A 27,681-nucleotide genomic window follows, 5' to 3' on the forward strand; every position below is an offset into this window, starting at 1 on the left:
TTTCTGTATAGGACGATTCATACATATTTCATACATGCATGTTTTCGATATGCGATGTTAAAAACAGAATAATTAAAAACAGAAATACGTACCCAATCACAATTCCATCATCGTAAATCACATGAGAAAATTATATGCAAACCATGCAAATATATTATCATTTTTATTTCTCAATTTCAAAAATTAATGGGAAATTAGCGCCCTTTAAGGCGATGCTGAACTTGTCTGTATTATCGACAAAATGCAATAATTTTTTAATTGCTCTCATTTTTTATTAACATTATACTACTGGAAATTTTTTTCCATAATTAAAGTTTATGCATTAATACGTATTTAGCATATGAATTTCGTATGAATGAGAACGAGAAAAAATTTTTAAATTTAGATTTTTAATCTTTAATTCTTTTTTACCATTTGGTACCTTAAAATGGCGTCCAAAGCTGTCAAGTCGCGTAAATATTTGCTTTATATACATATATTGCTGAAACTTTTACGGCCTATACAAAACTGATATTGCTAGACTAGAAGATTACATAAAGAAGCAACGTTGAATTCTTAGAATTAGGCTTAGAATTAGACTTATTACGAACAGGGGAGTATCACAAAAATTTGTTCATATGTGTATCATGTGTGTACAGAAATGTATGTATGAGTGTATGTATATATAAATGTATCTATGTATGTGTAGATGTACATATGTGTGAATATTTTCGTCGGAGTCAGTTCAGCATCCCCTTAATGTCAAAGTAAATATTCGGGAATATTCTCTTCCATAAAAAAAGAAGAATGAAATAACTAGAAGACGAGAGGAAAGAAGAGGAGGGTTTGTATAATGACTTTTTGACGAGAAATTAAATTTTGTATTGCAAAAGGCAGCGCGTTTGGTTTGTGTCTCGCGCTTGAAGCGATATGTACATACATATATACATACATACATACATACATACATATATACACACACGTTACGGTCCTATCACCCATGAGAAAGGTGAGCGCGGATAGAACTGGAAGTATCAAAAGCAATGCGCGCGAGAAGGCGCGCGGGAATTCGTGCGCTAATGTCAGCTGTCAGTGAGTTAAGCGGATAATCGTTAGCGCGTTATGTTTATAATCGTCGAGTATGGCATAATAAGAGAATACATCGAAGTCGAAAGAGTGAACGGCGTTCTCTGCGAGAGATCGCTCCCCGGCTTCAATCCCTTTATCACGAGTAATTAATTAATAATATATCGGTATATGCAAATAGAGATAAATAGTGAGCATTTTTTTCCTTTTGTTTTATATATATATATATATATATATATATATTTTTTTTTTTTGTATTATATATATTTTTCTTAATAGATATACGTTATTACTTTTTGGAATTTGGAAAATTGATTGAGAAAAATTATTTGGATAACATCTTTTTTTTAAATCTTACAATTGGAGATAATTTAAGATCCGTATCCCGCTACTCTACAAAAAAGAAAAGGAGAAATTTTGAATCAGATTTTTTTGAGTGAAGTAAAAGATTTATAAAATGAGAAAGTTATAAAAGTCCGTACACTAGAAGAAATCGAAATATTTAAGAACTTGTAATTGTATGTGCAACAAAACAATATATAAATTAAAAAATTCTTGAGCGAAAGGATTTTAAGATTCAAGAAATATAGATACATACAGTGAAAGCAAGGAAATCAGGAACCAGAATAATGAAATGATAAATTCGTAAACGTTTACGAGATATTTATTTCAATGTAAAATTCCATTTCTGTAAATGTTAGGATTATTTTGTATAAAAAATTTTTTTTTGAAAAAAATCGCTCACGATGAGTCACGAATAGCAGGATTCTTATAATTTGCAATGGAACTGAGAGCTGATCATTATACTTTATTTCGCCTACCGGAAAGTAGCAATTATAGTGCGTGTCTCTGAAAGAGAACATATAGCATATAATTAATCTTTTATTAATAGACGAAAACTATCCGATGGATTTAAATTTAACCTACTGATTTACTAACATATATGTCCAAAGATCTTAATAAAAAAAAATGTAACTTATGTTTTATGTATATATTTTATATCTAGCTAACGTTGCTGAACAAAAATTCTATCCAACATTATATATAATACTTACCAGGATAATTATTTAATTCTATATCTCTCCAATTGCATTTGTTACTCGAAAAGTAGAAGCGTATTAATTTATTACATTTATTTTAAATTTAATTCTTCTGATTTTATTTTATAATTAGTTATTATTACTCCAATTAGACGTTTCATTGGACAGTTAAAATTGGATTAATCTGTAAAGGAATTGAATACCAAACGATTGCTATTGTTTTTTTTTTAACTCTCATAAATATTATATATTGCGAAAGCAAATGCAATGCAGTAACGCGATATTTTATCGTGCGAAAATAATTTCGCGGCATGGAAATTCTGTAAGAGATCAGCGGCGCATACTTGGATTCTTATCTGACAAGAGAGAATGTAAATCGGTACCGAATTAGTAGGGAGTGTCCAAGATAGAAATGACATATCGCGGATATCGTTAGCTCGGTTTCCTCGATTCTAAAATTATGACGCGCGTGCGCATAGCGATAACGGCCTCGGTATGTGTGATTGCATACTTCGTTTCGATATGTTCTATGTACCATAAATACACATATACATACGTATATCAAATTATAATACCTTTTCTTTTATGGCTGTGATATTTTTTTTACCCCCCGACAATTACACGCTTCGTTGCTTGGAATGTATATCATCTTTTAATGCTTCATCAAAATGATGAATCCTAACAAGGATTTGCTTCTAATGGAATTTTATGAAAATAAACTTATTGCGCGCGCGCGCGCGCGCGCACACACACGCACACACACACACACACACACACACACACACACACACACACACACACACACACACACACACACACACACAGTAAATTATTAATATAAATTATTGATAATTGAAGAAAATATATCACCCCGTATATCAATATGATAACGCTGTCATAGCAATAATATTTAATCAATCAATAATATTTATTAATATTTTAATCAATCAATAATATTTAAAAAGATAACGTAAAATAATTGAAATATTATTTTATAAATTAATATTCTTTTTAAATATACAAATAATATTGTAAAGTTGTTGAAACATATTTAATAGATTATTGTTTTCTTTTCTTTAAAATTTCTGCTGATTCATGACAGTCATCTTGAATTATGATGACAGAAGCGAGAAAGCACGTGATAAAAATTTTTGTAAAATAAATTAAAATGGAAATATTTTTCAATAAAATTATGTTTTCAGTCAATAAAACAAATTTGTAAAATATATCGGAAGCTCTTCTTCTTTAATAAATAATCTCTAGAAAATAAATTGTGCCTAATCAAGGACAGAGCCATAATTCATTTCTAGACGTATTATTATTTATTACTTAACAGAACGAAAGAAGAGTTTTCGATATATTTAAGTCTATATTTAAGTTCTATCGAATAAAAATATAATTTTCTCGAGAAAAGTTTCTATTTAAATTTATTTTGTAAGAATTTTCATCACACGTGTTTTCATAATTCAAGATGGCTACAATGAATTACAGCAAGAATCTTAAATAAACATATTTCATACTTAAAAATCAAACTTGTAAACTAATGCTATTTGTATAATGATGTTTCCAAGATAAATTTCTCGCGAGTCGTTAATTGGCCTCAATTGGTTTCGGTTGTCAAAAGTCCTAATGGTATTTAAGCTAATGGTGTAACAAAAATTCCTTTGATGCGATCCGCCATTGCTGGTTCCGTTACTGGTGTGATTATAGATGTGAGAATAGCGTTACTTCCGGCCGTATTTCAAGATCGAACCAAGGAAACCGATCTCTCCCTCTATCAAATTGATGAACTCTACCTGTGAACGCATGTGACCGATGATGATGGAGAACGAAGAACTAAAATTGTTGCCGCTACTACGAAGTCGTTTTACGAAAGATACATTATAACGGTTCAAGTGTGAAGGTCAAAACGAGTTCCTCGAAAATATCGAACGTCGAACGGTGGTGCGATTCATTTTAATATAGAAAAGATGGACTTGGAAAAAAATCGTAAGAAAAAAAAGATATAAAGTTTGTGGAAGCAGTTTTGTTTACAGTTTTTAGTAAATCTAATTCAATAGAATCTTCATTATTTAAATCACACTTGTAGACATAACATAACATTTGATTAATTCAATGTGCAATAACATGTAAAAAATAACTATATATTTTATTAAAAAATAAAATAAATCTAAATATACATATAACAAATATGAAATAAAAGTGAAAGCTATTTTATTAAATATACAATTTTATTTGTATGTTTTATCTTTTTATTTAGTCCTCAGGAAACACGTACATTATTTATATAAATTATATCTTTTTATATTTTGTACTAAATGCCTAATATTTTGCCTCTCCTTTTTCCTTAATTTGAAGCTTCAAATTTAAATTTATTCACTTACTTTCTTAGTACTCTTAGGTCTTAATCTATTCGTCGAAATGCATTCTAGAGAGAAAGAAACGAGATCGAACGTGTTACACATGTAGCATTACTTGTTATAACCCATAATTTCCCCTGCTGGGAAACTCTCAAGAAATATAACGGCGGAAACGCGCTCGATAATAAATCTACAAAACAACGGGGGAGGGGGGGGAGGAGGGGGGATTATAGATCTCAGCGCGGGAATCCGACCCGAATTCGAAACCCTTGAACGAGCCAATCGTGTCGCTCGCACGCGCTCGATCGCGGGAGAGGAAATCGCGCGGCCTCCGCTCACCGCTGTTTACTTGTTCGTTTACTCGTGCGAATAAAAATCTCATCGATCATCGCCGGTGAAACCCTCGCGCGCAAACGCGGACACAACACGCGCGTGCCGGCCGCTCGTTCGGAACGGAGCACGTGATCTCGCTGTCGCTAAATCCATTAGCACGCGGAGAGAACGTTTTCCAGGTGCTGGTTATCGGGCAAATATTGTTCCGCGCTCGGTTACCGTTTTACCTACATGTCGACCCCGCTTGCTGACACTGTTTCATGCCGTGTTTGCCATCAGGGGTTCCCAAAAGGACACACTTGACCGGAAAGAGGGAAAGAGATACCGTATCGTTTGATCCTTTGTAAAACCTAATCTTTTCCATACGCGCGGTTAAAAATAACCTTTTTCGATAACTTTTCTCCGTTTGCCTTGTGCGTGAATAATTCTTGAATTCAAATATTCAATTATTTGAAGGAAGATTATATATAAATAAAAAGTTGTCATACATCGAATTGATTTCGACTCTGATTGTATGATTAAAAAAAAATCGATCCGATCCGATGGAGTAAATTTTTTGGTTCGTTAAAAAAAGTAAAGAAGGATTTAATTTAAAGCATTCTTGATTAATAACAATCTAAAAATAATGATTGAATGATATTCTTAAGATAAGATAACGAACGGGATAAGCTTCCAGGGAAAATTCTACGAGAAATATACGATCATACATTCAAATCAACGTTCAAATATACGACCTGCTTCAGAAATAGAAATAGAATATATGCTTGGCGCGAAACACGTGCCATTCTTATCTGTCCTTGTGATATTCTCTCCAATGTGCAGTTTATTATTACTCTCGTTTGTGCAGTTTGGGAACTGCTGTTTTGAATGGCGACCGGGGGGGGGGGGAGGGGGAGGGGACGTAACGCTCGTCATTTAGCGCTTCTCTCTTTGCACGAGGCTGCAACTTAAAAATCGGAGCCGCACAGCTGGATGAGATATCGAGTTCCTCTCGACCGAGATCTCAGGCTATTTCTCGTTGCGCGCGCACGAGATACGATTTCATCGTATAGATAGGATTGTTCTCGCCTTTCCAGCCCATTTCTCCAATTTGTTCGCGTACCTTCTGCAAAAGTATCTGATAGCGAAGAGATTAATCTGTCACGTACTAACAAGATTTTTAGCGAATAAAGTATCTCGCGCGCGTCTACCTCTCACATTCCTCCATAGATTCCACGCGAAATTGATTTTGTTATATAAATGAATGATTATTACACGAATTTTCCTTTCCTAAAAAAAAAATAATATTGAAAAATCAAAATGATAAATTGACTATTAACATCTTCACTTAATCTCATTGCTTTTTTTTTACGATTTTTAAATATCTTCAAAATAATTTAAAAAGAAAAAATGTGTGTGTGTGTGTGTGTGTGTGTGTGTGTGTGTGTGTGTAGATTTCTACATGTTAAAATATTAAGATACTAAAACTCTTACTTGATCTCTAAATAACCGTGATGTTGTGAGGATTTCATCCTGCCTGAATAACAACTCACTCTAAGGGATGATGCGAAGAAGGTAAACTTGAAACGGTGCCTTGTTTGCACTTGATAAACGAGCGACGTTTTCTTCCGCGATGTATCGGCGATGTTTGCTCGTCGTTTAATGCCGACGACAACCTGACTCAAATATTTAGCACGTACAAAACGAACAACAAGATTGCCTGCCTGTCGTGTCCTTTTCTCCCTCTGCCTTTTTTCCCCCCTCTCTTCATGAAACTCTTGACGACGCATGTTCCTCGCTGATGTAAAAAAAAAAAAAATGCAATGGACACCAAGTAGATCAGCGTGCATTCTAAATTAACAAAGATTGACATTAACGATAATGTAATCCATTATATCCGCATGTTTACTTTGCACTTATTTCGTTTTTTCTTGCTTTTATTATCTTGGCTTTGGTTCTATAAAATCCTGTGTTTCGTTATGGATTTCGTTATTCGATAGTATCTAATAAGAACGGCATTAATTTTTACGTAACATACCTCTTATTTTAAAAACGCATCATATTTAGTAATACGAAACGCATAAACGCAATTATATAAAGGAAAAAATGAACATTAAAAAACTGTTCTCCACGTCATATCTCGTTAACCACCGCTCGCCTTTCGAGGCGAAATTGCAATTCTCGAAGTGCGCAACGAAGCAGCAATCTCCTCATTTCCTCTCTCACGAAGAAAAAAAAAAAAAAAAGAAAAGAAAAGAAATCGACGAGCGATAGAAAGGGAGCGTCGGTTAGCTTCGTCGTCGTGGCACTAATCATTCCCCAATCAATGGATCGTGAGCTTTAATTGCTTCTTCAGGATCATTATGGGATTCCGGCCGCGCGGGAGGAGATAGAGGAGCGTTTCTCTCTTCAGGAAGGAAAGTCACATTGTGCCACGAGATCGGTATCGGGATTCCGTTCCACCCCGAGCTCGACCAATCGCTCGACGTCGATCGCGCAAATTGTCTGTAATCTTGGTAGCGCGTGCTTTTCTGGAAATAACACGTCGAGAGCGCTCGCAATCCGAGCGCATCCAGATTGTGCTCTCGGTCGTCTCGCGGTGATTTTTCTTCATTTGATGGTGAATTGGCGCACCGCCTTTTGAGGGAACGAGTCTCACTGTGACCGATAATTATTGCACCGCAATATGCCGGCGCAAGCATTAAATGCAATCTAGATTTAATCATACGCCGAGCGGACAGATGGGATTTAGGAGAGACATAAATGACGAAGCTTCTTTCAGATAAGCCGAAACATGACTAATACTGTAATACTGACTATTGATATGCTTAAAGCTGTTGTCACACTACGTCACGTCATTACGGACGCGGATCGGATTGGGATTACGGATTGCGAATCGGAATTCAGCCAATCAAGACGAGGCAGCTCCGTAATCCCAATCCGATCCGCGTCCGTAATACGTAGTGTGACAACGGCTTAAAGGGATCCTGGATTGATGAGCGAACTCCGATGAAAACGTTCACACATATGCACATTTAACATACATTTATATGTACATACATACATTTCATATACATGTGAATTTCTTTTTTGTATTACTTTAGGTATCAAGCTTAACTCTAAGAACTCAACGTTGTTTCTTCATGTGATCTTCTAGTCTAGCAATAACAGTTTTGTACAGGCTGTAAAATTTTTGTATAAAGCAAATATTGACGCGACAGCTTTGGACGCCATTTTAAAGTATCAAATGGTAAAAAAGATCTAAATTAAAAAAATCTTTCTCGTTCTTGATACGAAATTCATATAATAGAAATAAATGAATGCATAAACTTTAATTGTGAAAAAGGATTTCTAAATCTATAAAGTTTATAAAAAAAATGAGACCAATATAAAAATTACTGCGGTTTTGTCGGTAATACAAATAAGCATCCAGCATCCCCTTAATGGACAAACTTCCGACAGAGCTTTTGTCATCTCATTCTCGCCACATATAGTCTGTTTCATTATCGGAATATGTATATCGAAATTAACGAGTTTGTATAGATAGTTTATGTACGAAAGAGAAAGATTCGATCAGCCAATAATTCTGTGCCTCGATACAGATGCGTTTGCGATAATCCGTATGACGTGGAATTAATTCCAGATATTACTTCTTTTTATTGCAGTTGTTGCAGTTATTGCAGTTGAAATAAGATTAATTCTTTCGCAGATATTAATTCCTGAAAATTACGATTTATCTTGAATATTTTTGTCAGCATATTCAAAATTTTTCTTCTAAAAATGGCGTCCTTTGCATCGTGTCATAGCATTTATTTAAGTAATCTTAAGTTTAACAAAGTTAGAAATATTTGATGAGCTTTATGGTCAATTATAATCGCCTCGATAAGATTTCACGATATCGTGGACGTATCCAAAGGGCTTTTAAATGTAAAAACCTAATATTTTTCTCATTTCAAAATCAAGAATAAGGAGACATTCTAAGCTTTAAAATAAATCTAAAAGAGCTAAAATTTATTAACATAAAAAAAAATTGCTATTTGTTAACGGAATTGATCAGCCTCTCTCGAAAGGAAAAAAATCCTGCCCATCCTGCGCGATACCTTCAAATTTTCTTGAAATAAAATCGAGCATTACGTCCTGTAATAATCGGACGAGGCTTGCGACGGAGGATTTTATAAATCGTACATCTCGAGTTTCGTGGTCGTGTGTGTCGGATCGCGATTTTCGATACGCGGCCATCCCGCGGTGTTTTTAAAAGGGAAGAGCCGGGACTCGTTCAAGGCGAGCCACATGCCACCGCAATTAACGGCCCGATATTTCATCTGGAAAACAAGGCGAAACAGCCAATATTATTGCATCATGGTCGGCGTGGCAGCTGTAAGAATACATTAAATCTCGGAAAGTGGTGCAACGAGCGCGAGCGCGCGAATTGCTCTCCCGGATAACGGTGCGGTGCACACATTAACAAACGCCACGTTGTACAAATTCCGCGAAACTGCGTCGATAAATAATATATGAATATCTCTTAGTTCGCAGCTTAAATGGCACTTAAATGATTTTCTGCGTTCGATGCGCCGTCGTTTCTCCGTCCAGCGCATCTCGGTTTCCCTTGGCATTCTGGATGCCGATATCGTCGCGCGCGACGACCTGCGATTAATTCTCTCGCTTCTCTTCCGGAAAAGACACACCGCACCACACCACAAAGCCACACATCGGCAAAAGCCCTTTCCAACTTACTTGGCTATCTGAGAATAAATAATCGCGTTATTAATCCGCCTGCTATTAATGCGCCGCGAAACGAAAAAACATATTACACACATGCATACACTTGGACGTACATACGCGCGCAAAGAAATGCTAAATATATCAGGGATTACCCAAGCACATGTAACTATCTATTTACGTTACTGCGTAACGCGAGCGCACGGAGGTAATTAACGGAGTAATTAATCGGCGCGCAACCGAGAGAGAGAGAGAGAGAGAGAGAGAGAGAGAGAGAGAGAGAGAGAGAGAAAGAGAGACGCCGGCTCTTTAAACGCCGCAAATCCATCTTGGGGGAATTAACACGCGGAAAAAAAAGCCAACACTAGCCGAACAACTTCATTCGATATATCCCTCGTGTATAACGTTACGTCGCCGACCAGGGCGCTCGCGAGGCCATATTCCGTTTCTGCCGTTCCATTGCAAAATCGGACACAGTATATTCCGTTACGCGATATTGTGTGATATATACATATATATTGTGTGATATATATAAGTTATTCCTTGATAATCATTTGTGATAGAGACAATAGAGTGTTTCGTCAAAAACCTCGGTAAAACTCGATGGACAGAGTCATAATTGCGTTGTCAAACTTTCCGTCAAGTATTTCTAAGTGAAACATAAATTATATTACAAAAATTTTGAAAATCTCGATTAAATCATGAGATTAAAGAAATTGTTTTCCAAATTATGAGTTTTCCAATTTACGTGACGAGAGAACGATTTAAAAAAAGAATTCTTATGCTTTACAGACATTTATTAATTCAATATATAATTATTATCCTTTAGCTCAATACATAATAGTGTTTTTTCTCTAGTGTGGATATACAGGTCTCTTTTCCTCTGCCTAATTTTTTTTTTAAACATCCATCATCATTTCTTTTTTTCTTTTGTCGTACAAGCTCGTAACATAAAAATCATTAACCTTTTTTTTATTATAATTATTTTTATCTGAATTTTTTGTGAAAGCGGCTATGAAACAAATACTTGAAATTGAGAAAAATACAATGATACAAGAGGATGTTGCACGCAATTCTTGGTGCCGAAAATCGCATAATTATTATGAGTCGGGAGAACAAATTACAAGAAAGTAAGTACGATGCGATGTCAAAATAAAATTGCATACCGAACTGCCTTTATATAATCAGGATTTCTTCTTACAGTTGCAAAAAGTCTTTTGATAAATGTGTCAGATTTGGCAAACCTTTGAAAAGTCAAGGATCGGAATCACGGATCAGAAAAATTTTGACGTGGATTAATCACGAACCGGTTACCTTAGTCAACTGTCAACAAGCAGATTTTATAAAGCGTACTAAATCATTTGTTGGACAAGTCAAGTAATATCAGTTATGAACTAGCAGTCTGTCAATCTTACGATAGTTACAAAATGCACAATAGCACAATGAGGAATGATAAAGATCTTGTCAATCTCTTACGTGACAGATCCGTGTAAATAAATAAATAAATACCAGTGTTTTAAAGCGTTACAAAGATTGAATGAGATATTTTTAACTCTATGTTTTATATTCTGTTTTTATAAATTTCGTCAATATCATTATTTTTAACGTATAGATTTAATTTATTTTTATTTTATCAACTAATACAATTTGAATTTCAAATAATAAATAAAGTTTAGTTTAGTTCTTTTTATATGCTTCTTCCTGTATATTAAGTAAAGAAAAATTAGAAAAGTTAAAATAAAAATGATACATTACTTTAAAAAAAATGATAAATTTGTGATTCAAGAGATCTAGAAACGTCACGTCTCTACATGGATGCTGTACATGGAAGAAAAACCGTCAAAGATGAGTCAAATATTTTTAATGATTTTAATGTAAATGAACAAACGCGTTTTTGGTGGCAATGTTTGCAAGATTTAAACAATTTCCGTCAAAAACTCAAAAAGCGTATACCAGAAATATCATTCGTGGATATAGAAGATGATTTTTCTTGTCTGGACAAAGTATCAATATATCAATTTATTAATGTATTGATTACTGTGTATATAAATGAGTTTTTTTATTAATTATTATTTATTATTATATATTTGTATATTATAATAAATAATAAAAATTAATATAAACTTCCACAAATAAAGAAAATATCTAAATTTTAATTAATTAAATTAACTAAAATACAAGAATTTTAATTGTTTTTATAATTATGAAATTGTTGCAAAATTTTAATATAGAAATATAGTGGAGTGCTGTCTGAAGATAAGATTTTTCTGATTTTTAAAAAACATCGCATATATCCAAATAAAGAATTTCTCATACCGTTAATGGACATGTTGCAATTACGCAAAGATGGATATATTAATTACAGAGAATTGCTGAATCTCTTGAATTGGAAACGAAGTTTACCTGTTTTGCCAACGATAAAACGTAAATAAATTACGAATAATTTTTATGATATCTCTCTGTAGATTTTTCTCGTTTTCCTTTTCAAAATTATCTAGAAAAATTATGAATGAGAAACTTTTATATCATAATTAATAATAATTTTAATTAGTAGCTTTAAATACGTTTTAATTTTAATTTTTATTTGTAATAATAGGTAATAATATTAATAAATATTATTGTAGAAGCAACAGCGAGTTCAGATTGCACTACATATAGTGACGGTATTGGAAATTTTCAGAAAATTGATAGCGCAAGTAGAGTTTTTTAATATCTAAATTTTAAAAATATTTCTTCAAAAATAAATAGCGAATACGTGGAGTATGGAGTGTACTTCAAAAAATTCATGCGGCTGGACTTCCATCTGAAAGAACAGATTTTCTGCTGACAATGTTACCACGCGCCAATATTCAGACAAGGAGAATTTAGACGATCAAACCTCTGTTTAATATATCTCGTTTAATATTCACTGTTCAATATCGCTCAGCATTTACACAAGATACGAATTGACACACAGACTTTTTCAAGGTAGACCACTTAATTGCATATCAATTATATCATACATTACATCATAAAAATAATTATATTAAATTACAAAATGCAGATTTGTAAAATTACGCATATCAAAAATTCCTCAAAATGTCTAAATATTTATATTACTAATTAATTTATATTACTATTCTATACTGACATATTGTATTCCGTTTTATGTTACCATATCACAAATATTATTAATTTATACTTCGTAAACCTCTATTTTTAAATAAATTTTGTGAGAAAGAAAAAGTACGGAGCACATCGTATTTGAGAATATCGATTTCGAATTTCCGGAGAACAGCTTTGATATGCTTTAGCAAAAGGAAAATATAGGTGAGAATATAGAATTGCACCGATGCAGCATGCATACAAACATTTTAGGAGCTACTTGCCATATCAGATCCATGCTCAAAAAGATTATACATAACTAAATACATGTGAGTTCTTTAATAATTATATGAAAGATTGATGAAAAAATATAAAACTATATGTCTTAATTATATTGTAATAAATATAATTTTTTAAACTAATACCACGCGATCTTTATTATAACAATTATTACAAAGTAATAAAACAATTTGTTTACAATGTCAATTTTATGTATGTATTAAGCATACAAACTAAACTGTACAATATATTTATTTAACAACTTTACATTTAACTAAAATTATATGTAAAGTTATTATATATTACTTATAAATAGATTTATTCTACTGGTTTCAAAAATTTTGGTTTCTTTTTCAATGGTTCATTTTCATGTTTTGGCGAAAGATTAGGATTTTTATGCTTCATACGTTTGTTTACAGAATCAACCTTTGCTCGCATCTTCTTCCACTGAACAGCCATTTGTTCATCAGATACATCAGCATCTTGTTTCACTTCTACTTTAGGTCGATTGGCATTCTCCCTTGCTTCCATTAACTTTTCTATAGCTGGGTTCATCCCTTGAAAACTTAATCTACCATCAATAAGTTTCTCACAGAAAACATAACTTGATTCCATAAGGAATTTTCCCCTTAAATATAACAAGAAAACAATTAGTAGCAGTAATATCATATATAATACGATAATATTTCAGTCTTAATATACACATATATATATATATATATATATATATATATATATATATATATAAATTTATATTATTTATTTAAATATAAAGTTTTGATGCTTAAAGAAAATGACAAAAATACTTACGATGACTTTTTCATACATGAGGTAAGTTCATTACCAAAATATTCCTCTCCTTCTTCCTGAAATTGCTCTTTTTCCACTTTGTCCTTTGTCCGTTTCATGAACTACAACAAAATACATTCACATATTATCATGCAATAATGCTTATCTTCTGCGACTCTCAGATTTGTTCTTTTTCACAACTCACCTTCATTTCCAATATACTCCTCGACAGAGTTAACTTCTTCGAATCCATGTTTATACTAATAATATTTATATTAACAATATCACAAATATAAAAAAAAAAGAATCTCTATTAGAAAAAAATTAAGATGTGAAAAACTTGATAATTAAAGGTTTGGAGATTAACACCTTTGCACGCACGTATCAACAACAAATATCAGATCTGTAAACCATTATAAACAGGAGAATCATAACCTAACTTTTCTATTATATTCTTGAAAGAGTTCTGCATTACCAACCTTACTCTTTCAGCAACTTAAAAATTCTAAAATATCAATCTTATTTATTATTATCAATTTTATTTTTTATTATATCATATATATGAGAATTGTACCGTGTAATTTTTAAAATTACTTACTTGAATTATTTAACATATTTAAATAAATAATATAAATTTATAGAATGAACAATATAATACAGAAAATAATAACTAAGTTTTAAAATTATTGATATATTTGACGTTAATAAAAATTATAATTTAACATTAAAGAAAAATCATCGCTCAAGTCTCGCTTCTTCTTTTTATAATTTCAAAATTTTTTGATATTTCAATCTATATAAAAAGAATAAAAGAAAAATAAATTTTAAATCACCAACTATTCTCTGCTACGATTTAAATAAAATAACTTATGTTTTTAATTAATTAAAGCAGAAAATTGATAAATATGATCAATATGATTATTATTAAATTTTCATTTTCTAATTTACCGACGTCAAAACTTTGAAAGTAAAAGAGATTTGCGTGACGATTTTCCTTCTCAGATATATTTAATATATTCTATATATACATAAAAAATATATAAATTTACAAAAAATTACAAGAAAATTGGAGGAGAGAGTATTATGTACACATATTTTACCTTATAATTATATTTTATATGAAATATTCTGCTTCTTGACTTGTGCTTCGCTCGAGATCCAACTTCATTAAATAGAATATTTTTTATAGATGTCGTTTGTATTGGCCGAGTAAAATATCAGATATCAACGTGCCTTTCCTTCTCCCGCTGAGTGAGTGCGGCAGTATCGACTGAAACACTTGTCCAATCCTTCGGCCATTTTACTTTCCCGATTTGCCGCGTAAAGATGATTCTCATTGAGAGGCCGTGCTCGTCGTATTTGGCCACACTGACGCTTTCCGAACGACCACGAGCGACTTTCGTTCATGGCATCGCGCAAAATGCGGAGGTCCACGACGATCGAATCTCTGGCACGCGAGGTAAGGCGCATCAGAGAATGACGTAGCGGCGAGATCGAGGAAGACGCGAGGGACGCATCACCGTGAAAGGTGAACGTAGCAGCGGCAGCGGGGAAACATTTCAATCGTAAGGAGGTAAGCCCCCGAGCGCTCGCGCGCGCGCGCGCGCTCGCGCCCGCGCGCGAGATCAATAACAATGATATTATCCTTTCGGAGCTCCGAAGCCTCGACTGATCGAGAAGTTTCATCAACGTCTACGACACTCCCATACCTGCTGGTCCACGTTGAAAGCGGCCTCGATCATTCCGATTATGTCCGTAACTTGTTCGAACCTTGCTACCGGCTACGTCGCAAAGACGCAACGGAACCTGGACGACATCTTAGAATCAACGTTTTTAATTTAAAACATTATAAAATTGTTTCTATTTCTTGCTCTCTTTTTCTACGAGTTTTTTTGCCACGTCTAATTAGCGTTCGACGTTTTCCAATTATACGTTGAATCACGTACAATACTTATATATGCGCCTATATTCTAATGTTCTAAAAATCATAACCTTGCAGAAGTTCTCTTGCTCTTTTTTTGAAAATAATTATTTTTACATCATAGTAATTTTCAAGATAAACAAATTTTGTTTTAGAATTGACTTTCTAGAATTGAATTTTGGCATATATACCATTTAAAAACTAACATTTAAATTTTTATAGAATATATATTCCATTATGTTATAGAATTTAGTCATAAACTTAAAAGTGAAGAAGCGAATATCTTTCAATATTTTAAACAAGTAACTTACTGAGTTTCTATTATTTATGCTTCAGAGACGGAATATATCCACAAAGATGTCGAAACGACCAGTAGATAGCGGGGACTCCAGTTCCCAACCACCTATAAAAAAGGTGCAATTTGAACCGATTCTCATCGGCCCTATATCTACTCTTGAGGAGATGGATATGAAGGTTTTACAGTTTCAAAACAAAAAACTAGCACAGGTATAAATGCATTATATCTATAATTAGTTGATTTGCAATTAGAAAAAGTAATGTTAATCTATAATGTAAAAATATATAAAAATAATATATGTGAGCATTAAGTAACGGTATATAGTTGACAATATGAACTATTATCTTGGATTTAAATATATAAATTCAAAAAAGAAATTAGACACCTGTCTATCCAATAATGTTATTTATTATATTCTGTTTAAAAATATCTTGCTTGAATACATTGATTTAGTTATATGCATTTATTATATAATTATATATAAATAAAAAATGTAATATAATAAATATTAAAATTATTATATATACATTTCTAAATATAAACACTATTTATTAAAGTTTTTTGTATAAAATTTAATTCTTGTATAATATTTGTGTAATATTTAATTCTTTATTACAAACTAATACATGTTTAATTATGGTAATTTTTCAGTTATCTTGTATCTATATACTACTTATATATACTACTTTGGGTATATTTCATTTCTTGCATGATGTACATGATGTATCATTTATCCTTATTATTTACTACATGTTAAACAAAGCACATAAATGATGCATATCGTGCAAGAAACGCACCCTTTATGTCATGACATAAATTTAAAAGTACAGTCAATCTTTAATGCCAAACGAATTCATAATAATTTAAGTTATTTTGAATCTAGGAAGATTTTTAATTAAAAAAAGGGAGCTTTTATATTATAAATATAAGTTTAAATATATTTAATTTACAATAAGTGGAAAATTTAATTATATTTATATATCAGTTATTTTAATATAAAAAAGAAAAAGAAGTTTTTTGATGTTGACTCCCTTTTGTATTTTAAATTATAGACGTTTTATTCTTTGAATTGAAAGAGATTTTTTGTTTGGAGATTTAAACATCAATTTTGAAATAATTTGAATTATAAAGTAACTAATGTACTTACATAAATACTTTGAATTAATCTATATTTTCTTAAACTTATAGACAATGAATAAAAATTTGATTTAAAAGTTTTTAAATTAATGAGTTCTAAGTTAGAGCATATATATATATATATATATATATATATATATACATATATATATATATATATACACATACATATATGTAATGTTTGATTATATGTATGTATATATAATTACATAGTTGTACTGTTATATGTAAATTATTTTTATAATATTATAATACAAGTTAATTTTTTTATGCTTTTTTTTTTCTTATTTGCATTATATTTGTCAGAGATTGGAACAAAGACATCGAATGGAAGCTGAATTGAGACAACGTATTGAACAATTAGAGAAACGTCAAATGCAAGACGATGCAGTACTTAATGTAGTTAATCGATATTGGAATCAGCTCAATGAAGATATACGTGTGTTACTGCAGAGATTTGACGCTGAAACTGCTGACGAATCGGAAAATAAAAGTAAAAAAAAAAAAAAATAGACTTTGTAGAAAAAATGCAATGTAACATTTTTTAGGACAAATTTCTTTCAACAAGTTTTTTTCTTTTTTTAATTACAGATGAGAGCGAAGCAACGACGTCGTTTCTTATGCAATTATCTTCCTGGGATAAAGAAGAATTAGATGACAAATTAGCAAACCGTGTACAAGTGTCAAAACGAGCTGTGTCTAAAGTTGTACAGGCATTTGATCGTTTATCACAAAGAAATGAGAAAATCACTCTTGCATTGAAGGGAGAGTTTGATGGTGGTAAGTTACATGTCTAAAGGATCTTTCTTCAAAGTTCAAGTATTTATATGATACTTAAATAAACTATACTAGATCTTTGCATCTTGTTTTGGCTTGCACTAAGACTAAAATTTTCAAAGTCTCAAGAAACTTTAAGGATATTGCATAATTATCGCGAAACATTTAAATGATTTAAATGCAATTTTCGTTCTGATTTTCATATTGACATTTACTATTCTTCATTAGTTTCCTCAATGAATTATTGATCACGTATAATCAAAGTGTAAAGCATTGTTCTAAAAACAATTGTACCATAGATATGATGAGATTTTACTTTCCAATTGTTATATATAATTTACTATATATATATATATATATATATATATATATATATATATAGTAAATTATATATTTATGATATGATTGTTTGGAAGAAATTTGAATATAATCATGCATTAAAATTATATAAATATAATTATATGTAAAATATATGTAAAATATAAATTATATGTAAAATATATGTAAAATTATATAAATATAACATTCAACAATATAAATAAACATTCAACAATTTATTTGAATCGCAAAACGGGAAAATATGAAAATCAAAAAGAAAGTTGTGTCTAAATTTAATCATCAATCAGAAATATGATAAATATGTAATCGATTAATGAAATAAATTATATTATTAAAATATAAATTGATAAATTATAGAAGATGCGCCGAACATTGACGAAGTCGTACGTCATGCTAATGCAGAAATACAAATGGAAAATAGAAATCTGCAAGCAATAAATATACAATTGCACGAGAAATATCATACTATCTCATTGAAGGTAATTTCTGTTTTATTTATATTTAATTTTTTACTTTTGATTGTTATCGATTATATACAATTGATATAGCCTTGATTTGTAACAATCATGAATTGATCAAAAAAGTTTGTATACAGATATTTTTTTCAATAAATTATTATAAGTAAAGATTAATTATTAAGCACAAGATCTTTATTGACAATCAAAAGTAGTGATATTTATTTCTGGACATTTCTTCATAGATGTCAGAACTGCAAGACACCATAACAGGAAAAGATACACTTGCAGCAGAGTTGCGGAATCAAGTGGATGATTTGCAATATGAATTAAACAAAGTACGTGCGAGAAATGATAAATTGGAACATCATCTTGGAGAAGCAATTGAAAAGTTAAAAGCGTTTCAACAAATTCATGGCACAGATGAAAAAGGCAGCAATAAACCGAATACTTTAGTTGCATCCAGTGTTTCTCAGACTAAGGTAAAATTTTGTTTACCTATATAAAATTATAGGTATAAAATAGTTTAATATTACAATACCATTGTTTAATTTATAATGGATACATATATTATTTACAGCTTGAAGATTTACAAAGAGAACTTGAAGAAACGCGTGAATTAGCTAACAATAGATTGCAAGAATTAGATAAATTACATCAACAGCATCGCGATACTTTAAAAGAAGTAGAAAAATTGAAAATGGATGTGAGTAAATAATCATCTTTTTTAAATTTTATTTATATTATGATATTTCAATTCGATTAGCTATCCAGGATGTTTACTATCTAGAAAAACCTGAAAGTCTTAGGAAACATATTTAAATAAACATTCTGACAATGCTCTGCTTATTATCATAGTTGATTTAATAAAGATAAGAACTAACATTGAATTTGAATATTTATTTTTATAGATAAGACAACTTCCCGAATCGGTAATTGTGGAAACGACAGAGTACAAATGTTTACAATCACAATTTTCCGTATTGTATAACGAGTCCATGCAATTAAAAACGCAATTGGATGATGCACGTCAACAATTGCAATCGAGCAAAAATGCCCATTTACGTCATATCGAAATGATGGAGGTAAGATCTTTCATATATCCGGAAGTTGCGCTCGCGAATATGTAAATTTATTTTATTTTTATTAAAATTTTTTTTTAGAGCGAAGAATTAATGGCTCAAAAGAAATTGCGTGGAGAATGCATACAACTCGAGGACGTCTTGGCACAATTACGCAAAGAGTACGAGATGCTTCGCATTGAATTTGAACAGAACTTAGCTGCCAATGAACAGACAGGTCCAATTAATCGAGAAATGCGACATTTGATTACTTCTCTTCAGAATCATAACCAGCAATTAAAAGGAGAAGTACACAGATATAAACGAAAATACAAAGAGACTTCTACTGAGATACCTCGAGTATGTATATAAATTTATATTATAAATTTTAATTAAAAATTTTTTTTTCTTTTTCATCCTTTTTTTATTTTATCAAATTTAATAAATGTGTATACACGATTATATCAACCATAAGCACATTGCTGCATCTTTAGATGGAACATTAAATGAATAGTAGAATAATATTTTGTATATGATATGAATTACATGAATGACTTTGCAATGTGACTTTAACTGATTAACCATGATGTATTTTTATTTAATTTTTTCTAGTTAAAAAAAGAAGTAGAAGAATTGACAACAAAATTAGGCCAACAAACATCACAAGAAAATAAAGAAGGAAATAATTCAGATGGCAGTGGAAAAGAAGAAGACGCCTCAAATTCTTTGCCGGGTTCTACACAGGTAACAAAATGTATGTGTGAGTGCGTGCGTGCGTGCGTGCGTGCGTGTGTACATATATGTGTGTGTGTGTGTGTGTGTATGTGTGTGTGTGTGTGTGTGTGTGTGAGAGAGAGAGAAAGAGATGATATAAAATTAAATAAAAAAAAAGTATAATACGGTTTTTTCTATTTAAAATATATTATCCTTCATACATTTTGTTATTTATATATATGTACCTACATAAAAATTCTCTCTCTCTCTCTCTCTCTCTCTCCTCCCTCTCTCTCTCTCTCTCTCTCTAAGAAATAAAATAATTAATATATTAAATTACTATTTGTGATGTGATTTTGAGATTTTTTGTTTATTATTCTTGCATTAATTGTTGGTTTTGGAAAATAGATAAAAGAAGAAGGTGGTGTTACGGTAAAGAGAGAATCTGGTGCTGACGAAGAGGTAGAAACTATCGAGGTTGGAGAAGGTGAAGGCAACAAAACCACGCCAGATTCTTTAACCTTAACATCACCAACTCTAAAAAAGGAGAAAGACATAAAACGAGAAAAGGATATAAAAAAAGAATCAGTGAAAACTGAACATCGTGATCCTACACATCGCACTAAAGACGCGAAGATGGCAGAATCGGAACTCGTGAGGGACTTGAAAGCACAACTTAAGTATGCTTATGAAGATTTAATATTTTTAAATAAAATGTTAATATTTTATTATAACAATATGTTCAGAAAATAAAGGAGAATAAATATGATTGCAGAAAAGCTGTGAATGAAATGAAAGAGATGAAGCTTTTATTAGATATGTATAAAGGTGTTGGAAAAGAGCAACGAGATAAAGTACAATTAATGGCTGCTGAGCGTAAAACGAGAGCGGAATTAGAAGATCTGCGACAACAAGTCAAAAAGATTCAAGTATGTTGTAAAATACATTTTGTAATTATAACTGTATAATATAATTTTATTAGTATTATATATATATATATATATTATATGTATATATTATATATATATATATATATATATATTTATATATATATATTTATATTATATATATATATATATATATATATATATATGTATATAATTAGTATTACACACATATATACATACATACATACATACATACATACAGAGTTTAAAATAATGTCCTTCAAGGGACATATTCCTAATCGTATTCTGAGATGACTTTTCCTTTAGCAAAAAGTTTGTCTGGAGCTTGGTTTTTAAGTTATAAAGAGAAATAGCGTATTGTAGGTGTCAGATATAGGAGGTAAGCAGAGGCGGTACAATTCACCATTACATGCGGGTATTTATATAAGTATGCATAAGTATGTATGCATGGTAAGTTGTGCCGCCTCTGCTTACCTCCTATATCTGACACCTACAATACGCTATTTCTCTTTATGCATGTACTTTCTCTATTTTGTGTTGACTCTATATCAGCTGATCGCGATAGGCGCCTCACCCGCATGTAACAATGAGTTGTCCCACCCCTGCTTACCTCCTGTACCTGACCTATAATACGCTAAGTATTTCTCTTTATAATTTAAAAATTAAGCCTCAGACAAACTTTTGCCAAAGGAAAGTCAGAATACAATTAGAAATATGTCTTTTGAAGGACATGGATTATTTTGAATCATCCTGTATGTATGTATGTATATGTATGTATATGTATATATATATATATATATATATATATATATATATATATATATAAAATATGATATAACTTAGTTATCAGAATGTGCAATTTTCGAACGATTTTTAGTATAGTAGACACCTACCACTTCCGTTTATCTCTCAAAATTGTGATAATGGGCTAAACAGATGATCGGTCATAAGTCAAGTATCATAAATCGCGCGACGCTCTGCTTCAAAAATGATGTATCATTTCAAGTGTAAGCTAACGCCAAATTTTTAATGACGATTTTGACACTAAATCAGTACACGTTATATATCTCACACTTGAAATGAAATGCAATCAGAGCGCGACACGATTTTTAGCATCAATTATTTGTTAGTTCGTTAGCATGGAAAGATAAAGGAAAGCGATCTACCTTAAAAATCGGCGAAAAGTTGCATATTTTGACAAGCACTGATATAATATACGAATAAAATAAAGATGAAGCATGTGTGTGTATGTGCGTGTGTATGCGCGCATACGCGCGTATGTGTATTTATGTGTCTACATATTCACGATAATTATAGTATAATATTATTTAGTTGAAGAAAGAAATTAGTTTGAGTTAGAATTAGGGCCTGCGCACAATGGAGCAAATATTAGGAACAGAAATAAATATTAAATTTTGGAAATCGTAAATTCAGAGTAAAAATTAAATGTATTGCCAATCAATATAAATAAGTATAAAATATAGTTATATCTTATGCTTGTATTCATTATGCCTTTAATTTTTCTGAATTTTTATTTCTAAAATTTAATATTCCTATTCCTAATATTTCTTCCATTGTACGCAGGGTCTTAAGGCTTCTGATTAGTCGGCAGTATTGGAATTGTGATATCATAAGCGAGAAAATGGCATAGTGAAATTTATTGCACGTAATTTACAAATAAAAAGATTTTAAATAAAATGATTCTTGAGATGGCTTTAAGACATTTGTGAAAAAGGGCAGCTACTATTTTTTTTCCCACCTGATAGTCAATAAATATCCGTAAAAGGCACATGAAATAAAGCTTACAGCTGTAGACAGAAATTCACACGGTTTGACAGCTGTTGAAAGTGAAAAATATGCTTTTACATATAAAATTCAAAGGTAATTTTGCCGTCCATTTTTATGAATTTGATAAGTACGACATAAGTCACATCTGCATGATTAAATACATAATAACGAGATTAGGTATAATAAAAAATTTTGTTATCAGCATGTTACTTAATATAAAGATGGGCAATGACAAGGAATAGACAAGATGAACAAGAATGAATAAGCTCCTAATTTTTATCGCGATGCTGTGTCGCCACGGGTCTGTTCTTTTTGCACTAGTTCAGAGTTTATCTTTTTTCTTCCAGTGTAAGAAAGAAAGATAAACTGTGAACTAGTACAATCGGTTCAGTCAAAAAGAACAGGCCTACTGTCAACGCAAAGTTCTTAACTGAGTAGTTAGAAGCCTTAAACCTTTTTGTAACAGTTTTATAACAGTTTTAATATTGTTAATACTATACATATATCTGAGATTTATATTAACCCAATAAGAATTATTTAAATACTATAATAATATGAATTATATTATGCTTTTGCAGGAAAGCAAACGTGAAGAACGTAAAAAGTTAGCCGATGAAGATGCGCAGATAAAAATTAAGAAACTAGAGGAACAAGCGTATACATTACAACGTCAAGTCGCTTGCCAAAAACAGGTAGCTCGCATTTCATAAATTTTCTGTATTCTTTTATTTATTCTCTTTTAGTCTTTGATAAATATTCAAAGATTAAGATCTTAATTAGAAATGGAACTAATTATATGAAATTTAATTTGAGAATTATTTTGTTGTTTGTTTTATAGAAATTTTTATATAATGTTTAAACCAGACAGATTTTAGTCATATACGAACAAGTGTAATGTTAAACAAAATTATATGTCATGATTATAGGAGGAAGAAGCGCTTCTGAATGAAATGGAAGTGACTGGACAAGCATTTGAAGACATGCAGGAACAAAACTCTAGGCTGATACAGCAGCTTCGCGAGAAAGATGATGCAAATTTCAAGTTAATGACGGAGAGAATCAAAAGTAATCAGTTGCACAAACTCGCAAGGGAGGAAAAGGATGTATTGAAAGAGCAAGTGTCCACATTAACGACACAGGTAGAAGCGGCCAATGTAGTCGTACGAAAGTTAGAAGAGAAAGAGCGTCTCTTACAAAACTCTCTCGCAACGGTGGAAAAAGAATTGGCATTGCGACAGCAGGCAATGGAGATGCACAAACGGAAAGCTATAGAGAGTGCACAATCGGCTGCTGATCTCAAACTTCATCTTGGTGAGACTCAAAAATGCGGTCGTAAAAAAGCTAAAATAAATATCTTGAAATTCAAAGCGTTTACAATGCTTATTATTGTTAGCTAAAAAATAAATGAAAAAAATGACTTAATAATAAACGATTACTTTCAGCAAAAGATTGACGTGGCTTTTATTATGTTACAGAGAAATATCATTCTCAAATGAAGGAAGCGCAACAAGTTGTAGCAGAAAAGACAAGTTCCTTGGAAGCTGAAGCATATAAAACTAAAAGATTACAGGTATAACAATTAATTTTACACTAATTATATTTCTTTTTTTCTTCTGGATTCCTTCATATAAAAATCGCTTTAAAAGTCATCAATAATCTAAATCTTTAATAGAAATATTATAAATTTAATACACGAATTACAGGAGGAGATAGCACAGCTCAGGCGCAAAGTCGAGCGTATGAAAAAGATCGAGCTCGCTGAAACCTTAGATGAAGTGATGGCGGAGGAGTTACGGGAATACAAGGAAACTCTAACGTGTCCGTCTTGTAAAGTGAAGCGTAAGGATGCCGTGCTGACTAAGTGCTTCCATGTATTTTGTTGGGACTGTTTGCGTACACGTTATGAGACACGGCAGCGAAAGTGTCCGAAATGCAATTGCGCTTTTGGCGCCAACGACTACCATCGATTGTACCTGTCCACATGAAGAAGAAGGTGCTGATTTATTGGAAAATATGCCGCAGCGTAGAGTAATGTTTTGTAATATGTTACGTCTGCATTTCTCTTTTCTTTTTTTATGTCTTTTATTTATTACGCTAACTTTTTTTATGAAATATGTGTCTATGCGCAATATGTAACTATCTCCAAATGCATCGATAATGAATCGCGAAATTTGCTAGATTCTTATTACGACCATAGCACAGGAGGATAAGTCGTAGAAGTTAAAGATAAATAAATCGTAAAAGTTGAGTACAACTTATAATCGAGGATTTTGAAAACTGGACGATTTGTTTATTGCTTAATTCTATTGCTTATGTTTTTTATGCATTATGGTCTAGTTTGTAAACTACACAAAACAAACGATATCTAGATTAAACGATGAGTGACTGAACGCGTGAATGAATGAGTGCGAGTGAACACGAAAGAGGAAGAGAGATAAGAAAGAGATGAATAAAAAAAAAAAGAAATAGCTGAGCTTGCATTTTTAGTACAGTTTATGAGCTGTAAACTTTTAATTTTATTTGATATAAAAAACAATTTATTCGATTACTTTTTGATCTCGTTTTTAAAAGCTTAAGCGAGATTGTCGTAAGGCAATCGATTGCTTAGATTAATATCTTTTCGAGATGAATATTTCGTATTTTATCGTATGACAAATTTTTTGAATGTGCTTATTGGTTACAAAATATTAAAAATAAAATTTCTTAAAACTTGAAAAGTTTTATAACAAATCAATATTCAAAATATTTATCATACGATTTATCATTGCGATAAATGAAATATTAGTTTAAAATATTATTTTCTGAGCAACATCCCCTCTTTAGAACATCTTATAGAATAAAAAGTAAGGATCACTGAAATCGAGTTCGTGAGATTAAAGATTGTAGTCAAAGGATTGAAATTAGTAATTCGTTGGAAAAATTGAATTGAACTGAATGAATTAAAATTAATTGATTAATTATTACATATTATTCGGATTCAATTATTGTACAAAGTTGTGTTAAATTTATTGATGAAGGCAACTAATGGCTACACTCGCGTATTATGGACATAGACATTAAGTATAATTATATTTATTTTACCCGAAATTTCATTTTTGAGTTGGGCCGAGTCTCGAAGGAATGATTACTCATTTCTCAACTTTAAAGCTTGACTCTTTCGCGGCACGATATGTGAGAGGTGACATGCAAAATGTTTCTTGCGCCGTATAACTTTATTTTGTACTTTTCCTTTAAAAACATGATATTTTCATTAAAACTTGTAAAAAATAATCACCAAATTACTAGATCTAGTTGCTTTTGATAGTTGAGAAGTGAGATTATTTCAAAAATTATTTTACATTTTTACGTAATCTATTGGATTAAATATCTTATCTTTTGATATTTTTTACAAGTTTTAAGAATATGAAAAGGTTATATTTTTAAGGGAAAAGTACAAAATAAAGTTATACAGCGCAAAAAACTTTTTGCACATCATTTCTCGCCTCTAACGTCACACAATCCATTTCGGGTCGCGAGTGAGCCGAGCCTTAAAATTGAAATTTACTTTTGAATTAAGTTCGGAATCGACAATTGATAATTTGTATGGTGATCATGCTTGTAATTATTTATTTAATTAAAAGAATTTGTCTATTTAAATAAATAAAATCCAAATTTTTTTTTCTTATTTATAATACGAGACAAGCAAACTTGTTTATGACAGGAATGTCCTGTACAATAATTATTTGATATTATTCAATAACGTGAATTTCATTTGCTGATCGTGAATATATTTTTGATGATTTTCATAGAAAGTGCTATTGATATTGAAAAACCAAAATTATCTCAAAAATATCTTGTTTAAGATATCCTTTTAGAATATTCTAAAATATCTTAAAAATATATTTATTTAAGAACTGTATTTTTAAAAATAAATAAGAAAAAGAATATATATTTTTTCTTTTTCTTATTTTGATTTATATATATATATATATATATATATATATATATATATATAAATCAATCAATCAATCAATATATATGATAGGAAGACGAATACACGTGAATTTTGATTGCAAAGCGCCGATATTAGCAAATATTTTAACTTTTAAACCATATATATGTTACTAAGTTTATAGAATTTATTCCATTTACGATACAAATTTGCACTTTGTTAAACACTTAATACTATTATACTAATATTGTATTATAGTATATATACTTTTTTGAATATATTTTCGCATGTACACAAATGCTAGTTATAATTGTGAGCATTTATGTACATGCATCTGTAAAAAGACACATGAATAACTTATTTGGATAAAAAAAGCATCAGTGCATAAAAACTATGTTTTAATCGGACAATCAGCTTTGTAAATCTTTATTTCATTTGAGAATGATTATTTCTCTTTTGATAAATTTAGTTATGTTGCAATTAATTTAAAAACAACTGTCTTTTTTTTAAATGTCTTTTTTTATGTAAAAAAAATTTATTTTAATAGAAATATAAAAAATGCATTTATAAAAAATATTTACTTCACAAAAATTAAAGTTTTACTTTCTTATGTTAAAAAAAATGCATGATTTAAATTTTGCTTAAAGATATTTCTTTGCTGAGTTTATTTCAATTTTGAATTATTTTAAATTCTCTAAAAA

The 27,681-nt window shown here is 30.9% G+C and overlaps 3 protein-coding genes across 4 annotated transcripts; 2 read left to right on the forward strand and 1 right to left on the reverse strand.

Moving 5' to 3' along the window:
* The first annotated feature begins 10,488 nt into the window (after positions 1-10,488).
* LOC148937234 (EF-hand domain-containing family member B) lies at positions 10,489-12,916 on the forward strand. Its single transcript, XM_089073686.1, is given in 9 exon segments — positions 10,489-10,629; positions 10,703-10,876; positions 11,286-11,502; positions 11,731-11,923; positions 12,124-12,195; positions 12,261-12,341; positions 12,344-12,466; positions 12,716-12,821; positions 12,823-12,916. Coding segments are annotated over 9 exon segments (1,176 nt in total). The 5' UTR covers positions 10,489-10,513.
* Positions 12,917-12,992: 76 nt separating this feature from the next.
* Positions 12,993-14,145, reverse strand: Mpp6 (M-phase phosphoprotein 6). The gene is made up of 3 exons (XM_089073706.1): positions 13,857-14,145; positions 13,673-13,773; positions 12,993-13,490 (listed from the first exon to the last, which is right to left on the reverse strand). The coding sequence occupies exons 1-3, from the start codon at positions 13,902-13,904 to the stop codon at positions 13,181-13,183; spliced, it is 459 nt and encodes a 152-aa protein (XP_088929832.1). The 5' UTR covers positions 13,905-14,145; the 3' UTR covers positions 12,993-13,180.
* Positions 14,146-14,776: 631 nt separating this feature from the next.
* Positions 14,777-26,694, forward strand: Bre1 (E3 ubiquitin-protein ligase Bre1). Of its 2 annotated transcripts, none has more exons than XM_089073704.1 (16): positions 14,777-15,224; positions 15,909-16,079; positions 17,314-17,500; positions 17,599-17,787; positions 18,481-18,602; positions 18,824-19,060; positions 19,159-19,284; positions 19,490-19,663; positions 19,742-19,999; positions 20,252-20,383; positions 20,762-21,033; positions 21,129-21,282; positions 23,628-23,741; positions 23,976-24,360; positions 24,525-24,619; positions 24,753-26,694. In XM_089073704.1, the coding sequence occupies exons 2-16, from the start codon at positions 15,930-15,932 to the stop codon at positions 25,032-25,034; spliced, it is 2,877 nt and encodes a 958-aa protein (XP_088929830.1). In that variant the 5' UTR covers positions 14,777-15,224; positions 15,909-15,929; the 3' UTR covers positions 25,035-26,694. The 2 variants fall into 2 exon arrangements, with proteins under 2 accessions (XP_088929830.1, XP_088929829.1); XM_089073703.1 differs by lacking the exon at positions 14,777-15,224 and adding an exon at positions 15,266-15,402.
* Positions 26,695-27,681: the final 987 nt, after the last annotated feature.

This window comes from Pogonomyrmex barbatus, unplaced genomic scaffold (genome assembly GCF_055798465.1).
Source record: "Pogonomyrmex barbatus isolate J1 unplaced genomic scaffold, ASM5579846v1 scaffold15, whole genome shotgun sequence".
Taxonomy (NCBI): Eukaryota; Metazoa; Arthropoda; class Insecta; order Hymenoptera; family Formicidae; genus Pogonomyrmex; species Pogonomyrmex barbatus.

Excerpts from the sequence above, each read along its gene's own strand:
- Bre1 (XM_089073703.1), top strand. The coding sequence starts at position 15,286 with ATGATATTATCCTTTCGGAGCTCCGAAGCCTCGACTGATCGAGAAGTT. Across the intron at positions 17,788-18,480 it reads GAAGGGAGAGTTTGATGGTG|AAGATGCGCCGAACATTGAC; the intron begins GTAAGTTACATG and ends GATAAATTATAG. Across the intron at positions 20,384-20,761 it reads CTTTGCCGGGTTCTACACAG|ATAAAAGAAGAAGGTGGTGT; the intron begins GTAACAAAATGT and ends TTTGGAAAATAG.
- Mpp6 (XM_089073706.1), bottom strand. The coding sequence starts at position 13,904 with ATGGATTCGAAGAAGTTAACTCTGTCGAGGAGTATATTGGAAATGAAG. Across the intron at positions 13,774-13,856 it reads GGAGTATATTGGAAATGAAG|TTCATGAAACGGACAAAGGA; the intron begins GTGAGTTGTGAA and ends ATTTTGTTGTAG. Across the intron at positions 13,491-13,672 it reads TCATGTATGAAAAAGTCATC|GGGAAAATTCCTTATGGAAT; the intron begins GTAAGTATTTTT and ends GTTATATTTAAG.